This window comes from Microchirus variegatus (genome assembly GCF_963457635.1).
Source record: "Microchirus variegatus genome assembly, chromosome: 3".
In the NCBI taxonomy this organism is placed as follows: Eukaryota; Metazoa; Chordata; class Actinopteri; order Pleuronectiformes; family Soleidae; genus Microchirus; species Microchirus variegatus.
The window spans coordinates 27137843-27161374 of record NC_139804.1 but is presented as its reverse complement, the minus strand read 5'-3'; the positions used below and the strand labels follow the sequence as shown (position 1 = coordinate 27161374).

Here is a 23532-nt window from a genome sequence, read left to right as displayed (position 1 = left end):
ACAGCTGCAGGGTCTTTTTTTTTGTTTCTGACCCAGAGTTATTTATAATAGCCTCATGTGCTTATACAGCATTAACTGGAGGAGTAACTAAATACACACTTCTAATTAAATCAAAATCAACCTCCCTGCAGCAGCTTAAGTGTGTTGTTGTTGTTGCTGTTGAGTGTGAGGACCGGGGCAGAGCTGTGTTCTGTGTGTGTGTCCTCCCCACATTCCTGAGAGCAGAGTCTCCTCTCTCTGTTTCACGCTTCGTCCGACCGCATGAAAGAGCCAAGAGCATCCAGCATCCACCACACACGGTCGTTCCCAAAAGCAGGAGGGGTCAGGCAGCCTCTTTGCCTCTTCAGTGTGGGAAGAATGTGTCTACGCCAGTTCACCGGTCGCAGCAGACAACACACAAAAGTTTTAATGAACTGACGTAAAACACACTGTGTCAGTTTTGATGGCAGTTAAGGGCCCAACAATTGTTTTCTCTGTGGGAGCGAGTATGGAGAAGAAGAAATAAAAGCCAAGCTAAAGTAAATAATGAGGCATAATTTTGGACTTATTCAGATTTAACCCTTAGAACACAGAGCATTTAGGCTGCTTTTTCCACATTACTATATTAAAACATATAGAGACGATAAGAATGTGCAATACAGGGTGTCTTATATACTTTTTTCATTGCAAACTATAGGCAATCTGATGCTCTATCTTGTTTATTTTTTATTCATTTATTCAGCCATTTACAGAGTGTTTGTGAGCACTAAGGGTTCACTATGTCAAGCATAGGGCTGGGCAATATGGCCAAAAATGTAATAACAAGAAAACATTTATCAATTTAAACAAAATTGGATAGTTAAAGACCAAGTTTTTCTCCTATTGTTGTTAATTGTGGGTTTAAAGTTACTTTATAACAGCCAAGGTGCACGAGACAGTCATTACTGCACTGACCAACCACTGCATTTATGACCAGCTCTCTCTCTCTCTCCCTCTATCTCTCACTCACTCATTCACTCCCTCTGCCTTGCTCTATCTCACTCTTCCCCCGACTGTGCACTACTTAAGCAAATGACTCTCTTTGACGATCTCTGCCGGTCAGGCATGAAATAGTGAGTTGAAAGTCTGTGGGACAACCTGTCTGTTTCAACAATGAGAAACGAGAGCAGGCTAATCCAGTGGATCTGGAGGATTATCCTAGTGACTGCTTTGTTCTTCATGGGCTTCTTCATAGGTAAGACCTGAGAACAACCCACATTATCTGTGTATATTTTTTGGCATTAAATTGAATTGTCATAGTGAAATTAGTGGGAAGGAACTAAATAGACACACATAGTTCTATTTCTTGGAATGAATCCAAACTGTCAAATCTAACAAACATAGTTTCAGCTGAGCTTTAGTTTGTCGCCTCTCTGTAACATTTCACACCTCTGTGCTCACAGCAGGTTAACACTTGCCGTCCAAAACTCCTTTTTTTAAAATGTGATCTCTACATAAACACACTCAGCATGTTCCAGCTGCTTTATCGTGTCATAGTCACATGTTGACAACCATTGGCTCGCAGTAAACTCTTTTTTTACACTGCAGTTGTACTGACTTGTGTGGTGTGGTTCTGCAGGATGGTTCGCAAAGCCAACACATCCAAGTACTACAAACAACAGCGCTTCCACCAAGTACCTGACAGAGTTTTTGGAAGAAATCCAGCCAGACAAGATCAAGGAGCATCTCAGGTAATGGGGGGGAGGACAAAAAATATATATATATATTACTACATAAGATTTAAGCACATGCAAAATAAGACTACTGGAATAAATGTTCCATAAAGGAAAAATTCAAAGAGACAGTTTTGGTATTAACTTAACCTTAGCCCTAAAAACCTACTGACTCTACACAGCAAGATGTTACACCCACAGAGAAAAGAGAAAACACTAATTTTATTTCACTGGAAGTAAACTTTTAAAAGAATTATAAAGGATGTCGAGCAATACAGTGAGTGCAATAAATATTGTTTATTAACCAGTATTGTACAAATACTTTGTTAGTGTACTTAAGTACAATATTCACACATCTGTACTTCACTTTGTTATTTATATTTCTTGCAACTTTTGCGTTAACTCCACTACATTTCCTCTAACTATGTTAGTTACTCATTACTACCAAATAAAATCAGAAGAAGAAGAGTTGGTCATGGTCTGTATTTATATAGCACTTTTCCAGTCTTGATGAGCTGCTTTACACTATAGTTTTCCCATTCAGCCATTCACCCACTTCAACATGGGGTTAAGTGTCTTGCTCAAGGACACATATAGACTAGCAGAGCCAGGAATTGAACCACAACCTTCCAGTTGAAAGACAACTACTAAATACTTTTACTTTTACTCCTAAAAAAAAAAGTACATAAGTAATGTTATGAAAAGTGACTTCAACTTCTACCAAAGTTATTTTCTAGTAAGATACTTGTACTTTTACTCATGTATTACTTTTCAGTACTTTATACACCTGATGCTATCATGCTAAGCTAAAATGCATAGCTCACAATGCTATTGTGTTACACATTCATTTTCCCAAACATTTTGCTGAATTAATAAATATATATTAACTTAAATTGATAGAACTGTTTAGTTTTGAGGCATCAACACATTATATCATTGGTTCTCAAAGTGCGGCCCACGAGCCAATGGCGGCCCGCAGAAACATTTCTGGCGGCCCGCAATGAATTACAGTTGATAGTTTAAATCCAGGAGGTACTAAGCTTGTAAAATGTTTATTGGACATTACTGGATACAGACCAATGTGTAAACTGTAGAACTGCAATCTGGTCATTAAAATTATTACAAATGGGATTTCTTTCTGTCTTTCTTTTTTTTTCCTGTCAGTCCTCAGTCCAATGTTGGGTTCCTAAATTGGCCCTCAGGTATAAAGTTTGAGATCCCCTGCTTTATATCAACAATGATGAGAGCACTGTTGTTTCTGTGAACCAGCAACGACGATTTTGGACAATTAACAAAAGGCTCTCCAAATAAAATCTATACCTGCCTCAGTCTATATAAACATGTGCGCTGCTTTTGAATCGGTAAATTCAAATTAAAATCTTGCCTTTGAACTCAAAATTGTGATTTTCTCTACGGTGCAGGAGAATAACGATGTCAATACATCCTGCAATCACACTTCAAACGACCTGAACTACGCCCTTTAACCTTTACCTTAACTCGTTCTTTCACCCTTGACAGAAAATTTACTCGACTCCCTCACCTGGCAGGTACAGAGCAGAACCTGAAATATGCAGAGCAGATCAAGCGTGAGTGGAAGGATTTCGGCTTGGACTCAGTGGAGATGGTGCCGTACGACGTCCTGCTGTCCTATCCGAACAAATCACAGCCCAATTACATCTCCATTGTTGATCAAATTGGCAGTGAGGTATTGGCTTTAAGAACAATACAATACAATATCAAAGAGATGGTGGGGTTTTTTTCATGCATGTTAACAATAGAACAATTGCATTTCAGCCCCGACTGTTCACATGGTTCACATTCAGATTACAGAGACACATTAACACCTTTCAGCCAGGACCAGAAAACCGCAAGACAGCTCAGGTCCAAAGTCCTTTTATAGCCATAATGTCCTGTAAATACAGATAATGATGCAGCACTGAGGCAAACAAGGGAAAACATATCAGAGTTTAGTACATGGTCATATAACAGCACGCTGTCGGGGTGCAAAAAAGTAAACACAATCAGTTTATTCAATTATTTAGCCAGGTTCCACACCAAGAATATACTGGAAATCCAGTATCTGGAATCTATACTGCCATCTTTCCAGGATCAAGTGAATTCAAAGAACTTATTTTGGTGTATCAAACCAATACCATGAAACTTTCAGAGCATTTGTACTTCCTCTCCGTCATTTAAAGGTGCCATAAGTAAGAATGTGGCCAAAAATGGTTACTATATTCAAATTCAAAATACAGAGGTCTTTTAGGTTTAGTTTTCTGACCTAACTGGCAACCCGTGGTTGCTCGGCAGCTGAGACTCTACTGACTGCAATGATTGGTAGACGGAGGTAGGTGGCGCCACATGCCAAAACATGATTTCAAAACATAAACATGATTTGCAGTCTGCAAAATATTTTTTTTAATGCAAATATTTTGTCTGTACTGTTGTTGTTGGTGAGTTCAGTTTGTTATATGAACATTATTCCTGAGTCTCTGTGACATAATAGCAGGATTTTATGGCCAGTTGCTTTAGATTTATTACATAATGCACCTTAAGCAAGGGAGGGTAAACATTCAGATCCTCTACTGAAGTAAAAGTATTAACAAAGTCCTACTTTAAACTGCTTTATTTATTTATTATTCATTAACGAATGGATTGGTTAGTATAATTACAGAAAATAATGAGAACTTCAGAAATAAGCAAAACCTTGTATAAGTAAAGGAGGAACCATGGGGTGCTGGGCATTTTTTGCACTAAAACTGATTCATCAACTAAGTTTCAGGTGACTGTGATTTGCCAAACAGATTATAGTTTTAAAAAAGTGCAATGCAAGTAGAGTGGAAGTAAAAGTTTTAAAGCAATTGTAAATGTAATAGATGAGTAATTATGCGATGATGTGTGGCTATTTTGTCAAATGATCTTTCCTCATTCACAGATATTCAGCACTTCATTGGCAGAGCCTGTTCCAGAGGGTTATGAAGATGTTGCTGACATTGTGCCTCCATATAGTGCCTTCTCTGCCAAAGGACAGCCTGAGGTACACACACACAACCCTAACCCTTTCAGGGGTGTCAGAATGTAAAGTCTGGCCAAAATGTCCTCACTTCCTACATTTTTTTTTGGTCCTCAAAAAAATACCCATACAAGCAAACACACAAACACTGGTTTCCATGACTTCCGAGGACATTACATTGACTTACATTAATTTCCTGGAGACCTTAACCATAATTACTACTTGTGTAATTCTAATTCTAATCCTGACCCCAAATTTAACCTAACCCTGACTTCAGCCTAAATTTAAAAGGTAATAATCTACATTGTGTGACTGTGTAAACAGATTTAGGTCCTCACAACATAAGGAATACCAGGTACACACACACAGCGTGTGCAGTTATAGGACACTGCATTCATTTAGATAACTTAAACAGAACATTATCGCTAACCTTAACCATATCCAATGAATGCCCAATCCTTAACCTTAATCTAAAGACAATTTAAATCTTAGCCCTTAACTTAAGCCAGTTCCTCAGAAATGAGGTTGTGCCTCATAAGGACCAGGTTGTGGTCTCCATGACGACTACTCGTCCTGACAAGGTCACTGTTCATGCCAAAAAATGTCCTCAAAAGGTAATAAATACAAGCACACACAGAGATAGAGACATCCTTATTATGTCAGTGATGTTTAAATCGTTTAAATATCCTCACCCATGTCTCCCATTTCTTTCTCTCTTTTCAGGGTGATTTGGTTTACGTGAACTATGGCCGCACAGAAGACTTCTTCCAGCTGGAGCGGGAGATGGGCATCAATGTCACTGAGAAAATTGTCATCATCAGATATGGGAGAATATTCAGAGGCAATAAGGTATACAGCAGTAGTTACTCAATTAATCAATGAATTCATGCAGGATTTGCATCTTTTTAAAAAATGAACACCAATGTCTCCAAAGTCACGCTGAAATGGCACTCTGCTCACTCTGTCTGTATTTTTCTGTCCACCAGGTGAAGAATGCCATGTTAGCTGGAGCAAAGGGGATCATTATGTTCTCAGACCCAGCAGATTACTGGGCTGCTGGAGTCCAGGTACTGTATTGTACTCTGCAATTATTTCCACCTGAATATTTATGAAGTACATAATGAAGTTTTTGATTCCTCTCCTTACTGTAGCAGACGCTGATTAATATAGTCAGTATAAAACCTTTATCTTAACCCTTAGTGCACCTTTGGTAAATTGCAGATGGAATAATACACAACTCCTTATATGGTCATCCTGGGGGGAGGGGTGCGTTTATAGGCTCATGTCAAGTAAACTTATGATAAATTTTAAAATCTCCTGTTAGTAGAAGTAATTGTGCAGAATTCACAAAATAGATTGTTTTTCTTTCATTTTTGTTCATAAAAACGAGCCATGCAAACTGAACCGTTTCGAAATTTCATCGGATTTTAAACATTTTGAGTGCTTTTTGCCCAGGTGTGTTAGCATAGTTGGTGAAAATGGAAAAGTTGTGCTGAAATTAAGATATAAGACCTACTATGTTGTAAATTCATAAAGCCTGTGTATATATATAAATGTATGATCCTATGAATTTAAAAAAGAAAAAAAGGAGAAAGAAAACATTGGTGCTTGTGTATACAGCCCTACCCTGATGGCTGGAACCTGCCGGGTGGAGGAGCACAACGAGGGAATGTTCTAAACCTGAACGGAGCAGGAGACCCACTCACACCCGGGTACCCCGCTAAAGGTGCGTGTCTGTCTGTGTTCGTGTGCATGAATTAGAGCACGGGTGTGATTTCATCTAACTTGTTCAACTGTCAACCTCTGTCACAGAATACACATACAGACTCAGCCTCGAGGAGGGAGCAGGACTTCCCAAGATTCCTGTGCATCCGATTGGCTTCCATGACGCAGTTCACCTGCTAAAGTACAGAAAACGCTTCCTGTGTTTGATAATAACGAATGATGTGGGTTTTGGTGTGAGAAGTAGTGGGACGTGGGTAACTTTTACATAGAAACAAATTCCATTCAAAAGAAGAGTTCACAAAATGCAGATTGTGCCTATACCAGGAACATGGGAGGACAGATTCCACCCAACAACTGGAAAGGAGGTCTGAACGTGTCCTACAGGATTGGTCCAGGATTTACTGACGAATTCAAGAATCAGTAAGTGACAATTTCTACCTGCGATGAGTTAACGTGACCATATTCAGCCACCTGAGCCTGGGATAATGTGATTCTCATCTCCAGTTGACAAACTCTGCAGATTCACGTACAGTAAATGCTTAAAAATAATATATTTTCAAGACATAGAGAAGATGAAAGGGGAGGTGTTGAGTGTATATGGTATTGTACAGTACTGTGTACTTTCATTTTGAAAGAAAACCCTAGCGACACGCTTTAAATTGAAATTACGCTGAAAAAGACTGGATAATCACATGCTTCAGCCTACTTCTTTATGAACAAAAGTTTTGTTTGTTGCATTGTTAATTTATATGCTTTTGTTGTTATGTTTGAAAATACATTCATTCATTCATTCATTCATTCATTCACTGCTGCACTGTCTACATTCCTAGATTTTGCTCTCCCCTTCAGCGGTCCCTCTTCTCTTGTTTAGTTTTAATGACCCACTGGCCTGTGGCCAACCGAGGAACAAACTATGCACTCATGCGCAACAGCATTCCCTTCCCCTTGTCTGTCCACTCCCGACACCGACGGTCCAATTTGCCTTTGCACACATGGGGAGTACATGCAAACTCCATGCAATGTTCCTTTGTGCTGCAAAGGCAAGAGTGCTAACCTCTACACCAACCGTGTTCCCTGCACCACTCCTCTCTATTTCGTCATTGCATAAAATAAAAACATGTAAACATGCTCCTGAGGCTGTGGTGCCTTACAAAAAATTCCCAGTTAACATCTTTGTTCTGCTCCTCCTCTATCTCTTGATGACGACGTGAATCTTCCTTTACTCCGCATGCGTCACTCATTCCTAATACTCTGTGTGTCCCAGAAAGGTGCGCATGAACATCCACACTAACAACCAGGTAACCAGGATCTACAACGTCATTGGCACGATCAGAGGAGCTCTGGAGCCAGGTATGACCACTAACCCTTCATTCTGTGCTTAGCAAAAGTATAACACCCTGTTGCGGCTTCCAAACACAAACCTTTTAGCCGCTGAGAGTTTATGAGGTTTGGGTCCTCAGGTACGTAGATTTGTGACGCGCTATAGTAGATTATGATAAAGATACGCTGAGATCCAAATATGCTTAGGTGCATTTATTGTAACAAAACAGCACAGAGCTATCACAGCGCAGCAAGGATGGATAAACGTGAAAATGAGACTGGCGGATTAAACAGGAAAAAGGGTGATAAATGAATGAATGAGTAGCGGTAGCGGTCAACAAAAATTACGGCTACTCCCAACCCTGACTCTCTCTCTCTCTATCATCTGCGTCACCGGTGAGTGCCCACCTTTACGCACACACACTTCCGCACGCACACACGCCCACTCCCAGGTGAACCACCCCCTCTGCAACACACACACACTCTAACACACCGTGCTGCTCATCTTCAGCCTGTATGTCTCTTACACACCAGCCCCTAATTATTAGGTCCCACATAATAATTCACATTTCAAAACACAATAGGAGACATAATAAATCATCATATCAATTTCAACGATAATGCAAAAATGTCTAATAAATAGCTCAAGTCCATGAAAAGTCATTACAACGAATATTCCTTCTTCTGGTCGTCATGACCGATTAGTGCAAAGTCCATCTGACGTCCGAAAACACAAAGTCCATATAGAGGTCAGCAACGTCCTCATGCTGCCTCCTCCTTCTCCAGCAACAAACACACCTTGGATATGGGTCTGTCCAAGCAACTGGTTCTTGTCTTAATCCGAATTTGACGCACAAATCCCTTGCGATCTGGAAAAGTTTGCAAGACACGTCCCATAATCCAAGAATTACGAGGTGCAGTACTGTCCATTAGCAAAACTAGATCTCCTGCGACAAGGTTTCTCTGGACTCCAGTCCATCTCTGTCGTTCCTGTAACAGAGGCAGGTACTCCTTTGTCCAGCGCTTCCAGAACAGATCAGATATGTACTGGACTTGTCTCCATCTTCTCTGTGCATACAGGTCTGCTGCTTGGAACTCTCCAGGTGGTAATGAAGGCTGGTTTTTAAGCAGTAACAGATGGTTCGGCGTCAGTGCTTCCAGGTCGTTAGGATCTGTGGAGGCCTTGGTGATGGGCCTGCTGTTAATAATGGCTTCCACTTCGCAAAGAACTGTGTGGAGTCCCTCCTCATCCAAGCGTTGTACTTTGAGAGTGGAGTTCAGGACTTTCCTCACCGATCTAATAAGCCTTTCCCACACTCCTCCATGATGTGATCCAGCAGGGGGGTTGAACGTCCACTTAATGCCCTTTTGAAGTAACACATCATGCACCTGTGCCTGGTTCCACTGCGCAATCGTTGTTTTTAGCTCACGTTCTGCACCCACAAAATTTGTCCCATTATCAGAGCGCAGCTCGCGGACCTGTCCTCTTCTGGCTATAAAACGCCTTAGTGCATTTATGAAGGAGTCAGTGTCCAGAGAAGGTGCCACCTCGATGTGAATAGCTCTCAATACAAGACAGGTAAATAGGACACCATACCTCTTCACTGTACTCCTCCTGCTCCTCACTTCGATGGGTCCAAAATAATCAACCCCTACACATGTGAATGGAGGTTCATCAGGCTTGAGTCGGTCTGTGGGCAAGTCTGCCATCTGCTGGCAAACTGGAGTGGCATTAAGTCTTCTGCAGATGGTGCACTTGGACAGAACTCTCCTAATGGCAGTACTTGCTCCTGTCATCCAGTATTTCTCCCTGAGCTTGGACAACATGTGGTTGCGGCCGCTGTGTCCTACCTCTTGATGTATATTTCTCAGCAGCAGGGTAGAAATATGAAGGTCTTTTGCCAGAATGATAGGATGCTTAGACTCCAAAGGCAGTGCTGCTTTGCTAAGCCGTCCTCCCACACGCAAGACTCCATCCTCCAGCCTTGGACACAATTTGTGCAGGTGACTATTTTTCTTGACATTTTGTCCCTTTTCCAGACACGAGAGCTCCTCAAAAAACTTTCTCTTCTGGCAAAACTGAATTATGGCCAGCTCAGCCTTGTCAATGTCCTCCACTGTAGGAGCTCCCAGAACAGCTGCACCTTTAAATGTGCACCTTTCCTGCTCCATCATTCTCTGTTGCTGCATGCTCTCTTCACTCTGATTGGCTATTAGCCTTTTTCTCTTCCTGATACAGGACGACAACCATTCCTTGTATTTCAGCCACCACGCCACAGCTTTCTTTAATCGGATCCACGAGGAATAATGATGGATCAGGTGAGTAGTGGGATCCTCTTCAGCTTGTACAGCATTGACAACAGCAGTTTTCTTCACCTCTGGATCGTCCTGGGGGAGATGACTCACAGGCTCAGGGTTCACAGGCCATTCTGTTTCAGGTTGGCAAAGAAACGGAGGTCCTGTTAACCAGAGTCTGTCCTTCAGAAATGCCTCCACTTTGAGCCCTCTGGATGCTGCGTCTGCTGGATTTGAAGCTGTATCCACGTACCTCCACTGAGCGGGGTGAGATGATTTCAGGATCTCCGAAACACGATTGGCAACAAACACCTTAAATCTGGAGCTTTCGTTGTTAATGTATTTCAGCACAGAAGCACTATCAGTCCAAAACACAGATTCCTGAAGACTCATGTGTAGTTCTTTCTTCCACAGGACATCCATGCGACTGGCCATTGTTGCAGCAATCAGTTCCATTCTTGGAATTGTAACTGTCTTCAGTGGAGCAACACGAGCCTTTCCCATAATGAAAGCACTGTGCATTTGGAGGTGCTCATTCTGTAACAGCAGGTAAGTGACTGTACCATAGCCTTCCTCAGAAGCATCGCAGAAATGGTGTAGTTGTGCAGTAATAACATCTCCAAACTCCAGAGGTTTTAGACATCTGGGCAACTCAAAGTTGTCCAGTAGGTGGAGCCCTTGCACCCACTTAAGCCACTCTTTGGAGACAGTCTCTGGTATGGGATCATCCCAACCAACTCCTCTTCTGCACAAATCCCTCAAGATCCTTTTTGCTGTCAGAACAAGGGGACTTAACATGCCCAGAGGGTCATAAATGGAGCTTACAGTAGAAAGGATGCCTCTGCGGTTGAGTGGTCTGTCCTTCCATACAATTTTGAATTTAAAGGTGTCTGACTTGATACACCACTCTACACCCAGCACTCTTTCAATGGGCACAAACTCCCGGTCCAGGTCCAACTGCTCCATGCCTTTAGCTCTGCGGGGCTCTGGGATGGTCTTGAGCACTTCAGATCTGTTACTGTGCCACTTGGTCAAACAGAATCCCCCTTTAGCGCACAGAGACATGAGCTCATGACAGAGGATCAGTGCCTCCTCCTCTGTTGCAACTGCCACCAAACAATCGTCCACATAAAAGCAGTGCTGCAGCTTGTCCACTGTCTCCTCCTTATGCTCATGTCCAAAATCCTCTGCACATTTCCTGAGGGAAAAGTTGGCGCAGCTAGGGGAGGATGTAGCTCCGAAAAGATGTACCTTCATCCTGTATTCACATGGTGCTTGGTTCAAGTCTCCTTGTGACCACCAGAGGAATCGCAGCAGATCAGCATCATCTGGGGGCACTTGCACCTGGTGAAACATAGCTTCTATGTCAGCCATGATGACCACAGGTTCCCTCCTGAACCTGGTCACAACTCCAATCAGTGAGCTGGTTAGATCGGGCCCTTGCAACAGCTCTTCATTCAGAGATTGTCCTTTGTAACTGGCACCACAATCAAAAACAACTCTGAGCTTTCCCTTTGTCGGGTGGTAGACACCATGGTGCGGTATGTACCAGACCCTGCCATCACTTCTTTCCAGCTCTGCATCAGGAACCTTTTCAGCATAACCTTTATCAAGTAGATCGTTAATAAAGGTGTTATACTCCCTGTAAAACACTGGATCCCTCTGGAGCCTCCTCTTCAGATGGTTTTGACGCTGTTCCACCACTTTCCTGTTATTTGGCATGCTGACGTTTGGATTTTTCAAAGGCAGGGCGACCTGGTAGTGACCATTGACATGTTTGGCTGACTTTGTGACCATGTCCATGAACCTCAGGTCTTCCCTGGACAGACCCACTTGTTCCTCCACAGCAGATTCTGGAAAGTCCATCTTAAATTGCTGTTGCCACAGTTCATCCAAATTTACAATGGACACACGGTTCACAGTTACTGGCTGCTCACAGTAATTGGCCTCTCCACCGTTTCCTGTCAGTGGTCCATTTACCGTCCAGCCCAGCGCCGTCCTTATAGCGTAGGGTCCATTGTGCTCACTGCGGATAACTTCCAGCGGTTCCATGGCTCGTGGAACATTCGTTCCAATCAGCAACTCAATTCCAGCCTCAATCTGTGGTAAGGAGATGTGTTTTAAATATGGCCACCTTGTCAGATCCTTATTTGTGGGTATGTTTGCTTTGTGGACTGGCATTGACAACTGAGTATACGCTTTTGGCAACTCAATGAAGCTGTCATCTTCAAGTGCTGCCACCTCCAGCTCTGGCACAATGTAGCTACTGACCACCTTCTCCTGCCCCATGGTCCTGAGAAGAATGTTGGCTCTCTTCCCAGACAAATTGAGCTTCTGCTTCAGACTCTCAGTACAGAACACCGCAGTACTTCCCTGGTCCAAAAAGGCGTATGTGAGAATGATTTTATTGCCCTTCTTCGCCTTCACTTGGATCGGCACGATAGGAAGCTTGCAATCCATCTCACCAGCCCCTGTAAGCCCACTGGAAACCAAGGTGTCGTCCACTGTAACCTGGATGCTTCTCTCAGCTGGTTCTGCCGTTGCCACACTATCCTTATGGAGCACAGTTGGATGTCTTAGGCCACACTTCGAGCAGGAAATCTTCCTTTGGCAATTTTTGCTTATGTGTCCTATACACAGGCAGCGAAAACAAGCACCATTTTCCTTCAGGAAGTCAATTTTCTCTTTGTGTGCCATTTTTCCAACCGCGCACACACATCCAATGTGTGTCCTCCGGTGCAGCAGGGACAGATCTTCTTGGCTGGTGGTTTTATGTATGTAGCTTTCACAGGTTGAGCTGTTCTCTCCACACGATTCACTGTGGTAGCGAAGCTGGTTCCTCTGATGCTGGAGCGAGGGGGAGGTTTGTGTTTCATTTGTTTAGTTGTTATAACAGTGTCCTGAATGTTTCCAAACACAGGGTCTGTCAAGATTTTTACCTGTTTTTCAACAAAGTTGGCAATATCCACAAACCTTGCTCTCCTATTGTACCTTTCCTGCAGGTCACATGCGTCGCACCTCCAGCGGTCTCGGAGTTTGTACGGCAGTTTTTTAATGATTTCCACCATGTTTGTGGGTGTGTCCAGATCACTTAAATACTGCACATCCTCCAAAGCGTTGCAGCATCCACGCAGAAAGAGGCCGTACTCCTGGAGGGCTTTCACATCTTCTGTTTTAATAGTGGGCCATGACAAAGCTCTCTCCATGTATGCTGCTGCCACCTTTTGCTCATTGCCATAGTGCTCTTTCAATAGAGCCTTCGCTTTCACATATCCTCTGCTCGACTCAATGTGCTGACAGCTCCTCACTAGTCCCTTTGCATGCCCTTTGGTGTATTGTTCAAGGAAGTAGAGTCTGTCACAGTTGTTACTGGTGTTTCGCTCAACTCCATTTTCAAATGCTTTAATAAACGAATGGTATTTGAGTGGGTTACCATCGAAAATGGGAATTTCCCTTTTTGGGAGTGCTGAGAGGCATTGTTGTTGCATCAAGAGTGTTGAAATTTCATTTTGTTTTCTCATTATGTCCAGCACACTGTCATTTTGTGATGCATCAGTTTGTGTAACATTGGTCACAGGATCTTCAGGAGTGGTTAGATAACGTTGGAGCAGGTAAGAAGGACCTGGGAGATGTTTTATGTCAGGTAAGTGAGTGACTTTAGGCTTCACAACTGTCTGTGTGGTTTCAATTGGGTTGGATTTTAGTTTAACTGGCAGTGATGGGACAAATTCCATAACATTGATGTTAAGTTGTTGTTTTGAGCATGTCTTTTCATAGTATGAGTTCATCCCATCTGAAACCTTTGACTTTGATTTACTGCCAACACTGCTTTGTGATTTTATAACACTTAGTTTTGCCATTTCCTCAGCGATTTCATTCTCCAGTAAAAGCTGTTCTCTTCTTTTGCGTAGCTTTAACTCCTCTTCATCCAATGCATGTTTTTCCTTTAATGCCTTTTGTTTTGTTGCCAAAATTGCAAGATTTGTTTCAGTTTTTAAGCGAGCAGATGAGCGTGAAGCCAAGGATGAGGAATGATGTGAGCGTGATTTCTTGGTTGCATTTGAAATGCTGTCACAGGGCTGTAGTTCATCCTGAGGATCTTGTCCAGTGGAAACAGGTACTGGAGGGTCAGCAACAGACAAATCCTTACTTTTTTCGACAGGAATTTGTTCCGCATAATTTATTTCCTTTGTTGGTTGCTCAGAAGTATTTGTCTGTAGTGGTAATTCATTTGAGTTTTCATGCGGATTTTCCTTTATCCATTTTTCCACTTGTTCCTTGAATGCATCACTGTAATCCATAATGCTAGAAAACCACTCTTTTTGTTTTTTATGTTCATCATCAGGAAGAAGTTGCAATACTTCGTTGTGCAGGTCAGTGGCCTTTTTACACAGTGCATTCAAGTTATTCAGTTGTGAGGGGATTTCAGTTACATTTTCTTTTGATTTCATGTGCGCTTTTGTTTGCGGAATAAGCTCTTTGATTTTATTAACGGCACTTTTGCGCTCATGCTGCAACCGTTCGATTTTATTTTCCATTGCTTTGGCCGTCAGTTTGATTTCCCTCTTTTCACGTTCCATGTTTGAACATTCAGCATCAGCGTTTATTTGACTCATTTTCGTTAGATTGTATTTTTGTATGAAGCAACACAATCACATTTCATTCAAGAGCGTATTCAAATCCATCCATAGACATTGCATTTAAATTCATTGACAGAGCGGATTCGATCCAAGCATTTCAACAAGCAGTAGGTCTTTAGACAACATCAGCCGCCACATGCCACAAAGTCCCGACATCACAATCCATTAAAGCACGGAGAATATGCGCCACCATCAATGCGCCAATGCAACCAGCGTATCCATTTAATACATTGTCCTCATTTGACTCAATGCATTCCAATCGAAGCGGATTCCTTAATCCACAAACATTAACAGGTTCAGGCCTACCTGTTCCCAGGTAAATGTTTGGCGTGGTGTGGCACTTAGCTGTGGCTCCTTTGTTCTCGGGCTAGTCGGTGCGGGACGACTTGGTTCTTTGATGCGGCTTGGTGATTTTCATTAAACGCCGTTTTTTGTTGACAAATGTTGCGGCTTCCAAACACAAACCTTTTAGCCGCTGAGAGTTTATGAGGTTTGGGTCCTCAGGTACGTAGATTTGTGACGCGCTATAGTAGATTATGATAAAGATACGCTGAGATCCAAATATGCTTAGGTGCATTTATTGTAACAAAACAGCACAGAGCTATCACAGCGCAGCAAGGATGGATAAACGTGAAAATGAGACTGGCGGATTAAACAGGAAAAAGGGTGATAAATGAATGAATGAGTAGCGGTAGCGGTCAACAAAAATTACGGCTACTCCCAACCCTGACTCTCTCTCTCTCTATCATCTGCGTCACCGGTGAGTGCCCACCTTTACGCACACACACTTCCGCACGCACACACGCCCACTCCCAGGTGAACCACCCCCTCTGCAACACACACACACTCTAACACACCGTGCTGCTCATCTTCAGCCTGTATGTCTCTTACACACCCGCTTAAACACATGAAAGTAACTCTAATTAACCTGGCACACTTTAATTACCACTAACAAGAGTTACAAGGTTAAAGGGGCGACTGTCCACAACTGCAGTTTTGTAGCACTTTAGTTTTTTCTGTTGGTTCTTGCTTATATGTATAATATAGATTATAGTAGAGCAAATATTTCCACATTTTTTGCATTAAATTGCATGTTAATTTGTGTAAATTAGAATTAAACACAATTTAAGAATATATTTAAATGTAGAACATTAAATTTGAAGTGAGGCCCATCACCACCTCTAATACATATACAGTATATACCAGCATGATTATAACAGAAGGGGTGTTCTTGTAAAGTTTTCCAGACTATTTGGTCGCACTTCCAAAGGATCTTATCGAACTATGAAATTTAATCTTATGAAATTAAAGAATTTTGTCTTCATGTGTGCGTGTGTTCATGGGTGTGTGTGTGTGTGTGTGTGTGTGTGTGTGTGTGTGTGTGTGTGTGTGTGTGTGTGTGTGTGTGTGTGTGTGTGTGTGTGTGTGTGTGTGTGTGTGTGTGTGTGTGTGCAGACAGGTACGTGATTCTAGGAGGGCACCGGGATGCTTGGGTCTTTGGAGGAATCGATCCTATGTCTGGGGCTGCAGTTGTCCACGAGAATGTCAGGAGTGCTGGCAAGCTTCTAAGTAAAGGTAACATCTGTGCATAAAGTGACTTATGTGAATAATCACACAGTCAAACTGTTCGTACATAGTGTGTGTATGCGTGTGCGTGCGTGCGTGCATGTAGGCTGGAGGCCAAGAAGGACTATAATATTTGCGAGCTGGGATGCAGAGGAATTTGGACTGCTGGGATCTACAGAATGGGCAGAGGTAGCACATACTTCAACACACACACGGCCGCACACACACACACACGGCCGCACACACACACACTAACCACATGCATGTTCCTCCAAAGGACAATGCCAAGGTGCTGCAGGAGAGAGCTGTGGCCTACATAAATGCAGACTCTGCGATAGAGGGTCAGTGTTTTCTTTGCTGCAGTACAATCTTCCGTGTATAAAAAGGCTGAAATGGTTTCGAAATGATTTGTGCATCCTCCGTTTACAGGCATGTACACACTGAGAGTGGACTGCACTCCGTCTCTGCACACTTTGGTGTATGACCTCACCAAGCAAGTGAGCAAATTCATACACATGCCAAACAACGTCAACGCAGGGATACAGAGTAAGAAAATAAAAAGCAGTCTTAAGTTTGTTTTTCTATGATTGCCTGTAGATAGCCAGTCCAGAGGAAGGAGAGGAAGGTGTTTCTCTGTATGAGAGTTGGCACAAGAGAGACAACTGGACAAATGACCGTGATGCACCCAGGTATGAGGCATCATCACCAGCAAAACAATGAAATGCATAAAACAAAGGTTTATACGCCATGAGAGCAGCAGGTAGTTAGGAATAAGAAGAGGAAGATGCTGAAATAAGAGATAAAGACGAAATAAATCATATCTAAACTATGTGTTTAGTTTAGGTCAAAAAATCTATACAGTGATCAGACACACCATTTTCATTATTCTGATGTTTGTAGAATCAGTAAACTCGGCTCGGGCAGTGATTTTGAGGCCTATTTCATACGTCTGGGAATCGCCGCGGGCAGAGCCAGATACACCAAGAACAAGGTATGTCACACACACACACTGTGCATGTGACTATGAGTTCTACTTCAGCTAGTTGTGTGTTTGTGTACATATTTGTAGATGTTTGTATATCTACGCAACTAGAATCTTCTTTTCAAGAATTTCAAAAATTCCTTAAAATTATTCCTTAAGAGGTTTATAAATATATTCAATGGATCCTTGTTCAGGGCGAAGCCGACTATTATGATGGTGAATTTCAAGTCATTCTGAGATACTTTTTGTTTTTGAGACTGAAGTCAGCTCACTGTCAAAGTGCATCAGGGCAAATGTATCTTTTCAAGAATTTCAAAAATTCATTAAAATTATTCCATAAGAGGTTTGCAAATATTGTCAATGGATCCTTGTTCAGGGCGATGCCGACTATTATGATGGTAAATTTCAAGTCATTCCAAGATACTTTTTGTTTTTCTGAAGAAAGTCAGCTCACTGTCAAAGTGCATCAGGGCCAATGGATCTTTTCAAGAATTTCAAAAATTCATTAAAATTATTCCTTAAGAGGTTTGCAAATATTTTCAACGGATCCTTGTTCAGGGCGATGCCGACTATTATGATGGTGAATTTCAAGTCATTCCGAGATACTTTTTGTTTTTTTGAAGAAAGTCAGCTCACTGTCAAAGTGCATCAGGGCAAATGGATCTTTTCAAGAATTTCAAAAAATCATAAAGATTATTCCTTAAGAGGTTTGCAAATATTTTCAACAGATCCTTGTTCAGGGCGATGCCGACTATTATGATGGTGAATTTCAAGTCATTCCGAGATACTTTTTGTTTTTTTGAAGAAAGTCAGCTCACTGTCAAAGTGCATCAGGGCAAATGTATCTTTTCAAGAATTTCAAAAATTCATTAAAATTATTCCTTAAGAGGTTTGCAAATATTTTCAATGGATCCTTGTTCAGGGCGATGCCGACTATTATGATGGTGAATTTCAAGTCATTCCAAGATACTTTTTGTTTTTCTGAAGAAAGTCAGCTCACTGTCAAAGTGCATCAGGGCCAATGGATGATTTCAAGAATTTCAAAAATTCATTAAAATTATTCCATAAGAGGTTTGCATATATTTTCAACGGATCCTTGTTCAGGGCGATGCCGACTATTATGATGGTGAATTTCAAGTCATTCCGAGATACTTTTTGTTTTTTTGAAGAAAGTCAGCTCACTGTCAAAGTGCATCAGGGCAAATGTATCTTTTCAAGAATTTCAAAAATTCATTAAAATTATTCCTTAAGAGGTTTGCAAATATTTTCAACGGATCCTTGTTCAGGGCGATGCCGACTATTATGATGGTGAATTTCAAGTCATTCCGAGATACTTTTTGTTTTTTTGAAGAAAGTCAGCTCACTGTCAAAGGGCATCAGGGCCAATGGATGATTTCAAGAATTTCAAAAATTCATTAAAATTATTCCATAAGAGGTTTGCATATATTTTCAACGGATCCTTGTTCAGGGCGATGCCGACTATTATGATGGTGAATTTCAAGTCATTCCGAGATACTTTTTGTTTTTTTGAAGAAAGTCAGCTCACTGTCAAAGTGCATCAGGGCAAATGTATCTTTTCAAGAATTTCAAAAATTCATTCAAATTATTCCTTAAGAGGTTTGCAAATATTTTCAACGGATCCTTGTTCAGGGCGATGCCGACTATTATGATGGTGAATTTCAAGTCATTCCGAGATACTTTTTGTTTTTTTGAAGAAAGTCAGCTCACTGTCAAAGTGCATCAGGTCAAATGGATCTTTTCAAGAATTTCAAAAAATCATAAAGATTATTCCTTAAGAGGTTTGCAAATATTTTCAACAGATCCTTGTTCAGGGCGATGCCGACTATTATGATGGTAAATTTCAAGTCATTCCGAGATACTTTTTGTTTTTTTGAAGAAAGTCAGCTCACTGTCAAAGTGCATCAGGGCAAATGGATGATTTCAAGAATTTAAAAAATTCATTAAAATTATTCCTTAAGAGGTTTGCAAATATTTTCAATGAATCCTTGTTCAGGGCGATGCCGACTATTATGATGGTAAATTTCAAGTCATTCCAAGATACTTTTTGTTTTTTTGAAGAAAGTCAGCTCACTGTCAAAGTGCATCAGGTCAAATGGATCTTTTCAAGAATTTCAAAAAATCATAAAAATTATTCCTTAAGAGGTTTGCAAATATTTTCAACGGATCCTTGTTCAGGGCGATGCCGACTATTATGATGGTGAAATTCAAGTCATTCCGAGATACTTTTTGTTTTTTTGAAGAAAGTCAGCTCACTGTCAAAGTGCATCAGGTCAAATGGATCTTTTCAAGAATTTCAAAAAATCATAAAAATTATTCCTTAAGAGGTTTGCAAATATGTTCAACGGATCCTTGTTCAGGGCGATGCCGACTATTATGATGGTAAATTTCAAGTCATTCCAAGATACTTTTTGTTTTTTTGAAGAAAGTCAGCTCACTGTCAAAGTGCATCAGGTCAAATGGATCTTTTCAAGAATTTCAAAAAATCATAAAAAAATTATTCCTTAACAGGTTTGCAAATATTTTCAACGGATCCTTGTTCAGGGTGATGCCGACTATTATGATGGTGAATTTCAAGTCATTCCGAGATACTTTTTGTTTTTTTGAAGAAAGTCAGCTCACTGTCAAAGTGCATCAGGTCAAATGGATCTTTTCAAGAATTTCAAAAAATCATAAAAATTATTCCTTAAGAGGTTTGCAAATATTTTCAACGGATCCTTGTTCAGGGCGATGCCGACTATTATGATGGTGAATTTCAAGTCATTCCGAGATACTTTTTGTTTTTTTGAAGAAAGTCAGCTCACTGTCAAAGTGCATCAGGTCAAATGGATCTTTTCAAGAATTTCAAAAAATCATAAAAATTATTCCTTAAGAGGTTTGCAAATATTTTCAACGGATCCTTGTTCAGGGCGATGGCGACTATTATGATGGTAAATTTCAAGTCATTCCGAGATACTTTTTGTTTTTTTGAAGAAAGTCAGCTCACTGTCAAAGTGCATCAGGTCAAATGGATCTTTTCAAGAATTTCAAAAAATCATAAAAATTATTCCTTAACAGGTTTGCAAATATTTTCAACGGATCCTTGTTCAGGGTGATGCCGACTATTATGATGGTGAATTTCAAGTCATTCCGAGATACTTTTTGTTTTTTTGAAGAAAGTCAGCTCACTGTCAAAGTGCATCAGGTCAAATGGATCTTTTCAAGAATTTCAAAAAATCATAAAAATTAGGTTTGCAAATATTTTCAACGGATCCTTGTTCAGGGCGATGCCGACTATTATGATGGTGAATTTCAAGTCATTCTGAGATACTTTTTGTTTTTGAGACTGAAGTCAGCTCACTGTCAAAGTGCATCAGGGCAAATGGATCTTTTCAAGAATTTCAAAAATTCATTAAAATTATTCCATAAGAGGTTTGCAAATATTTTCAATGGATCCTTGTTCAGGGCGATTCCGACTATTATGATGGTAAATTTCAAGTCATTCCGAGATACTTTTTGTTTTTTTGAAGAAAGTCAGCTCACTGTCAAAGTGCATCAGAGCAAATGGATGATTTCAAGAATTTAAAAAATTCATTAAAATTATTCCTTAACAGGTTTGCAAATATTTTCAATGGATCCTTGTTCAGGGCGATGCCGACTATTATGATGGTGAATTTCAAGTCATTCCGAGATACTTTTTGTTTTTTTGAAGAAAGTCAGCTCACTGTCAAAGTGCATCAGGGCAAATGGATGATTTCAAGAATTTAAAAAATTCATTAAAATTATTCCTTAACAGGTTTGCAAATATTTTCAATGGATCCTTGTTCAGGGCGATGCCGACTATTATGATGGTGAATTTCAAGTCATTCCGAGATACTTTTTGTTTTTGAGACTGTTTTTTTTTTTTTAATGATCTGCACTGTCAGAGATATAAATATTATATTTAACAACAGTAAAGTGCACAAACGGCATGCAGTGTTTGTGTACCTACATTGGAGAGTGTGTTTTCTGTCCATAATTTGTTATCTAGTGTTTTAACTTAAAGTGGCAGTGCAAAACTTTTGAGTGATTTAACATTATTCATCTGAAAACAGGCTCTGTGAAGCAAAACTATCAGACCTGACTGAGGGAGCATTTTCAGATGCTTATTTATCATTTCTGGCAGGTTGTATGTATGTAAACACAGCTAAACTGAAGCTGCATGGAGCAGATAGGCTTGTAATAATAATCAGTGTGTTAACTCATCTGACAGTATTTGAATGTACGGATATGCATTTAAGCTTTAACTGTGGAATTAACTTAAGTCTGTGCAATGTCGTCTCTCTGTGTTTGCATGTTCACCTCAAGAAAACGGAGCGGTACAGCAGTTATCCGGTCTATCACACTGTATACGAAACCTTTGAGATTGTGGAGAAATTTTACGACCCCTCCTTCAGGCGGCTTCAGGCAGTGGCTCGGGTGAGAGGAGGGCTCATCTTCCTGTTGGCAGATTCCCAGCTGCTTCCTCTCAGCGCCAACGAGTACGCAGGCTCGCTGAGGAAGTACGCGCAGAGCATTGCTCAGCTGGCGCAGAGGCACCCGGAGGAGATGGAGAAGTTTCAGGTGTCTTTTGGTGAGTTGACTATGGCCACTGTGTTGTCGGTCCATATGGTAATTGACGTTCTCGTCCTGAACATCTGCATTTCTGTTGTCTCCCATTCTGCCTCCAGATTTTCTGTTTTCAGCAGTGGAGAACTTCACCATGGCAGCCAGGGGTTTCCACGAGCGCCTGGAGACTCTTAACACAGCAGAGTAAGTGCGTTAGTCATTTCCATTTTCCAAAAACCCTGAATATATTTAATTACATAAGTGTGTCACCTTTATTTTGGTCTGTTTGTGTGTGTGTATCAGTCCTCTGGAAGTTCGTGTCATGAATGATCAGCTCATGTATCTGGAGAGAGCCTTCATAGATCCTCTGGGTTTACCTGGTAGACCCTTCTACAGGTTAGTCTTACCCGCTCTCTTTCAAATATACAGTTGATGTACAAGGCAGGAGTCTCACCAGTCACATGTGTAAATGACTACCACACAACAACCACAACAAATATCACCAGAATCTGATGCATCTGAGCAGCATGTTCACCAGATTTGGAGGTTTGAAGCTGAAAGCAGATTCTCCGAACTGGAGAACAAAACTTAAAAGACCTTGGTATTTTGAATTTGAATGTAGTAACCATTTTTGGCCACATTCTTACATATGGCACCATTAAAACCTGTTTTAACTTTTTATTCAGCTACAGTCGCCGTCTTGTCTATTTAACGTTAATGATCTCTCTCAGCTAGTTTCAACTAGTGTAGTGTAGCTGAGCTCTGTTAGTGTTAAAACTTGAAGAGCATCACTACTGTAGTGAAACATCTTTATTCTACCAGTCTGTGCTTTTAATCAAGAAAGTCTGTTTTCAATTTCACCTCTAAAAGATATCCCATTATAAAGTAAATCCTGTTTTCAGTATGTCAATCTGTGTTTTGTTTCCACAGGTTCTTCTCACACTGTGTGTTTAGAAATTGCTGGGGTATCAGTGACACAACCAGTGTGTTCTTTAACATAACTCTCCGTCCTCTCTGTTTCAGACATGTGATCTTTGCTCCCAGCAGCCATAATAAATATGCCGGGGAGTCTTTCCCTGGGATCTATGATGCATTGTTTGACATTGAGAACTCACCTGACCCTGAAATGTCCTGGATGGAAGTCAAGCGCCAAATCAGCATTGCAGCTTTCACCGTTCACGCGGCTGCCATGACTCTAACGCCTCCTGCGTGACGAAAGCATGAACAGCCATATGACGGAATTGTCAAATTACTGTTTAGTAGAATGGCAAAATGTTGCAGTACCTGCAAACAAAGCAGTGATGGACAACCTCCGACATGTTTCAGGAACATCCACAGCTCAGGAATACAGGGAATTTCTAAGCACCGTAACCACACTACAACTTACAAACTGTAATGTGGCAACAGTAAATAAGTACTGTTGTTTTGCTGTTGTTTTGTAATAACGGTCTCTGGCTACAAGGGAGCCAAATAAAATCAACCCAATCTTTTATACAAGATCGAAAAACTACACATATCTTGTCTGTATAAGAGAAAAACATTTGAGAAATTATTGGTTTGGTTTTATTTATATCATGTTTTTTTATATATATATAAATAATAAATAACTTTTCTGATATTCTTTAACAGCAAGTGGTGATTGTTCAAAGGCATAAAAAAAGTCATTTAAAGTGAAATAATGGAAAAATGTGCTATGTGAATGGGTAAAAGTGTAGG

The 23532-nt window shown here is 40.9% G+C and overlaps 1 protein-coding gene across 1 annotated transcript; it reads left to right on the top strand.

The window, feature by feature from the left end:
- Positions 1-1078: 1078 nt before the first annotated feature.
- On the top strand, positions 1079-23343 carry naalad2 (N-acetylated alpha-linked acidic dipeptidase 2). The gene is made up of 20 exons (XM_083886096.1): positions 1079-1213; positions 1598-1709; positions 3210-3396; positions 4627-4728; positions 5428-5553; positions 5691-5771; positions 6325-6430; positions 6517-6610; positions 6754-6849; positions 7694-7779; positions 16140-16259; positions 16357-16439; positions 16528-16591; positions 16680-16747; positions 16848-16939; positions 17151-17241; positions 21577-21841; positions 21939-22020; positions 22120-22212; positions 22840-23343. Exons 1-20 carry the CDS (start codon positions 1132-1134, stop codon positions 23027-23029), a joined length of 2220 nt encoding a protein of 739 aa, XP_083742222.1. The 5' UTR covers positions 1079-1131; the 3' UTR covers positions 23030-23343.
- The last annotated feature ends 189 nt before the right edge of the window (positions 23344-23532 follow it).

Bases quoted from the DNA above. Each gene is read 5' to 3' on its own strand.
- naalad2 (XM_083886096.1), top strand. From the start codon at position 1,132: ATGAGAAACGAGAGCAGGCTAATCCAGTGGATCTGGAGGATTATCCTA. The intron at 1,710-3,209 runs GTAATGGGGGGG...CACCCTTGACAG, and splicing joins AAGATCAAGGAGCATCTCAG to AAAATTTACTCGACTCCCTC. The intron at 5,772-6,324 runs GTACTGTATTGT...TTGTGTATACAG, and splicing joins ACTGGGCTGCTGGAGTCCAG to CCCTACCCTGATGGCTGGAA.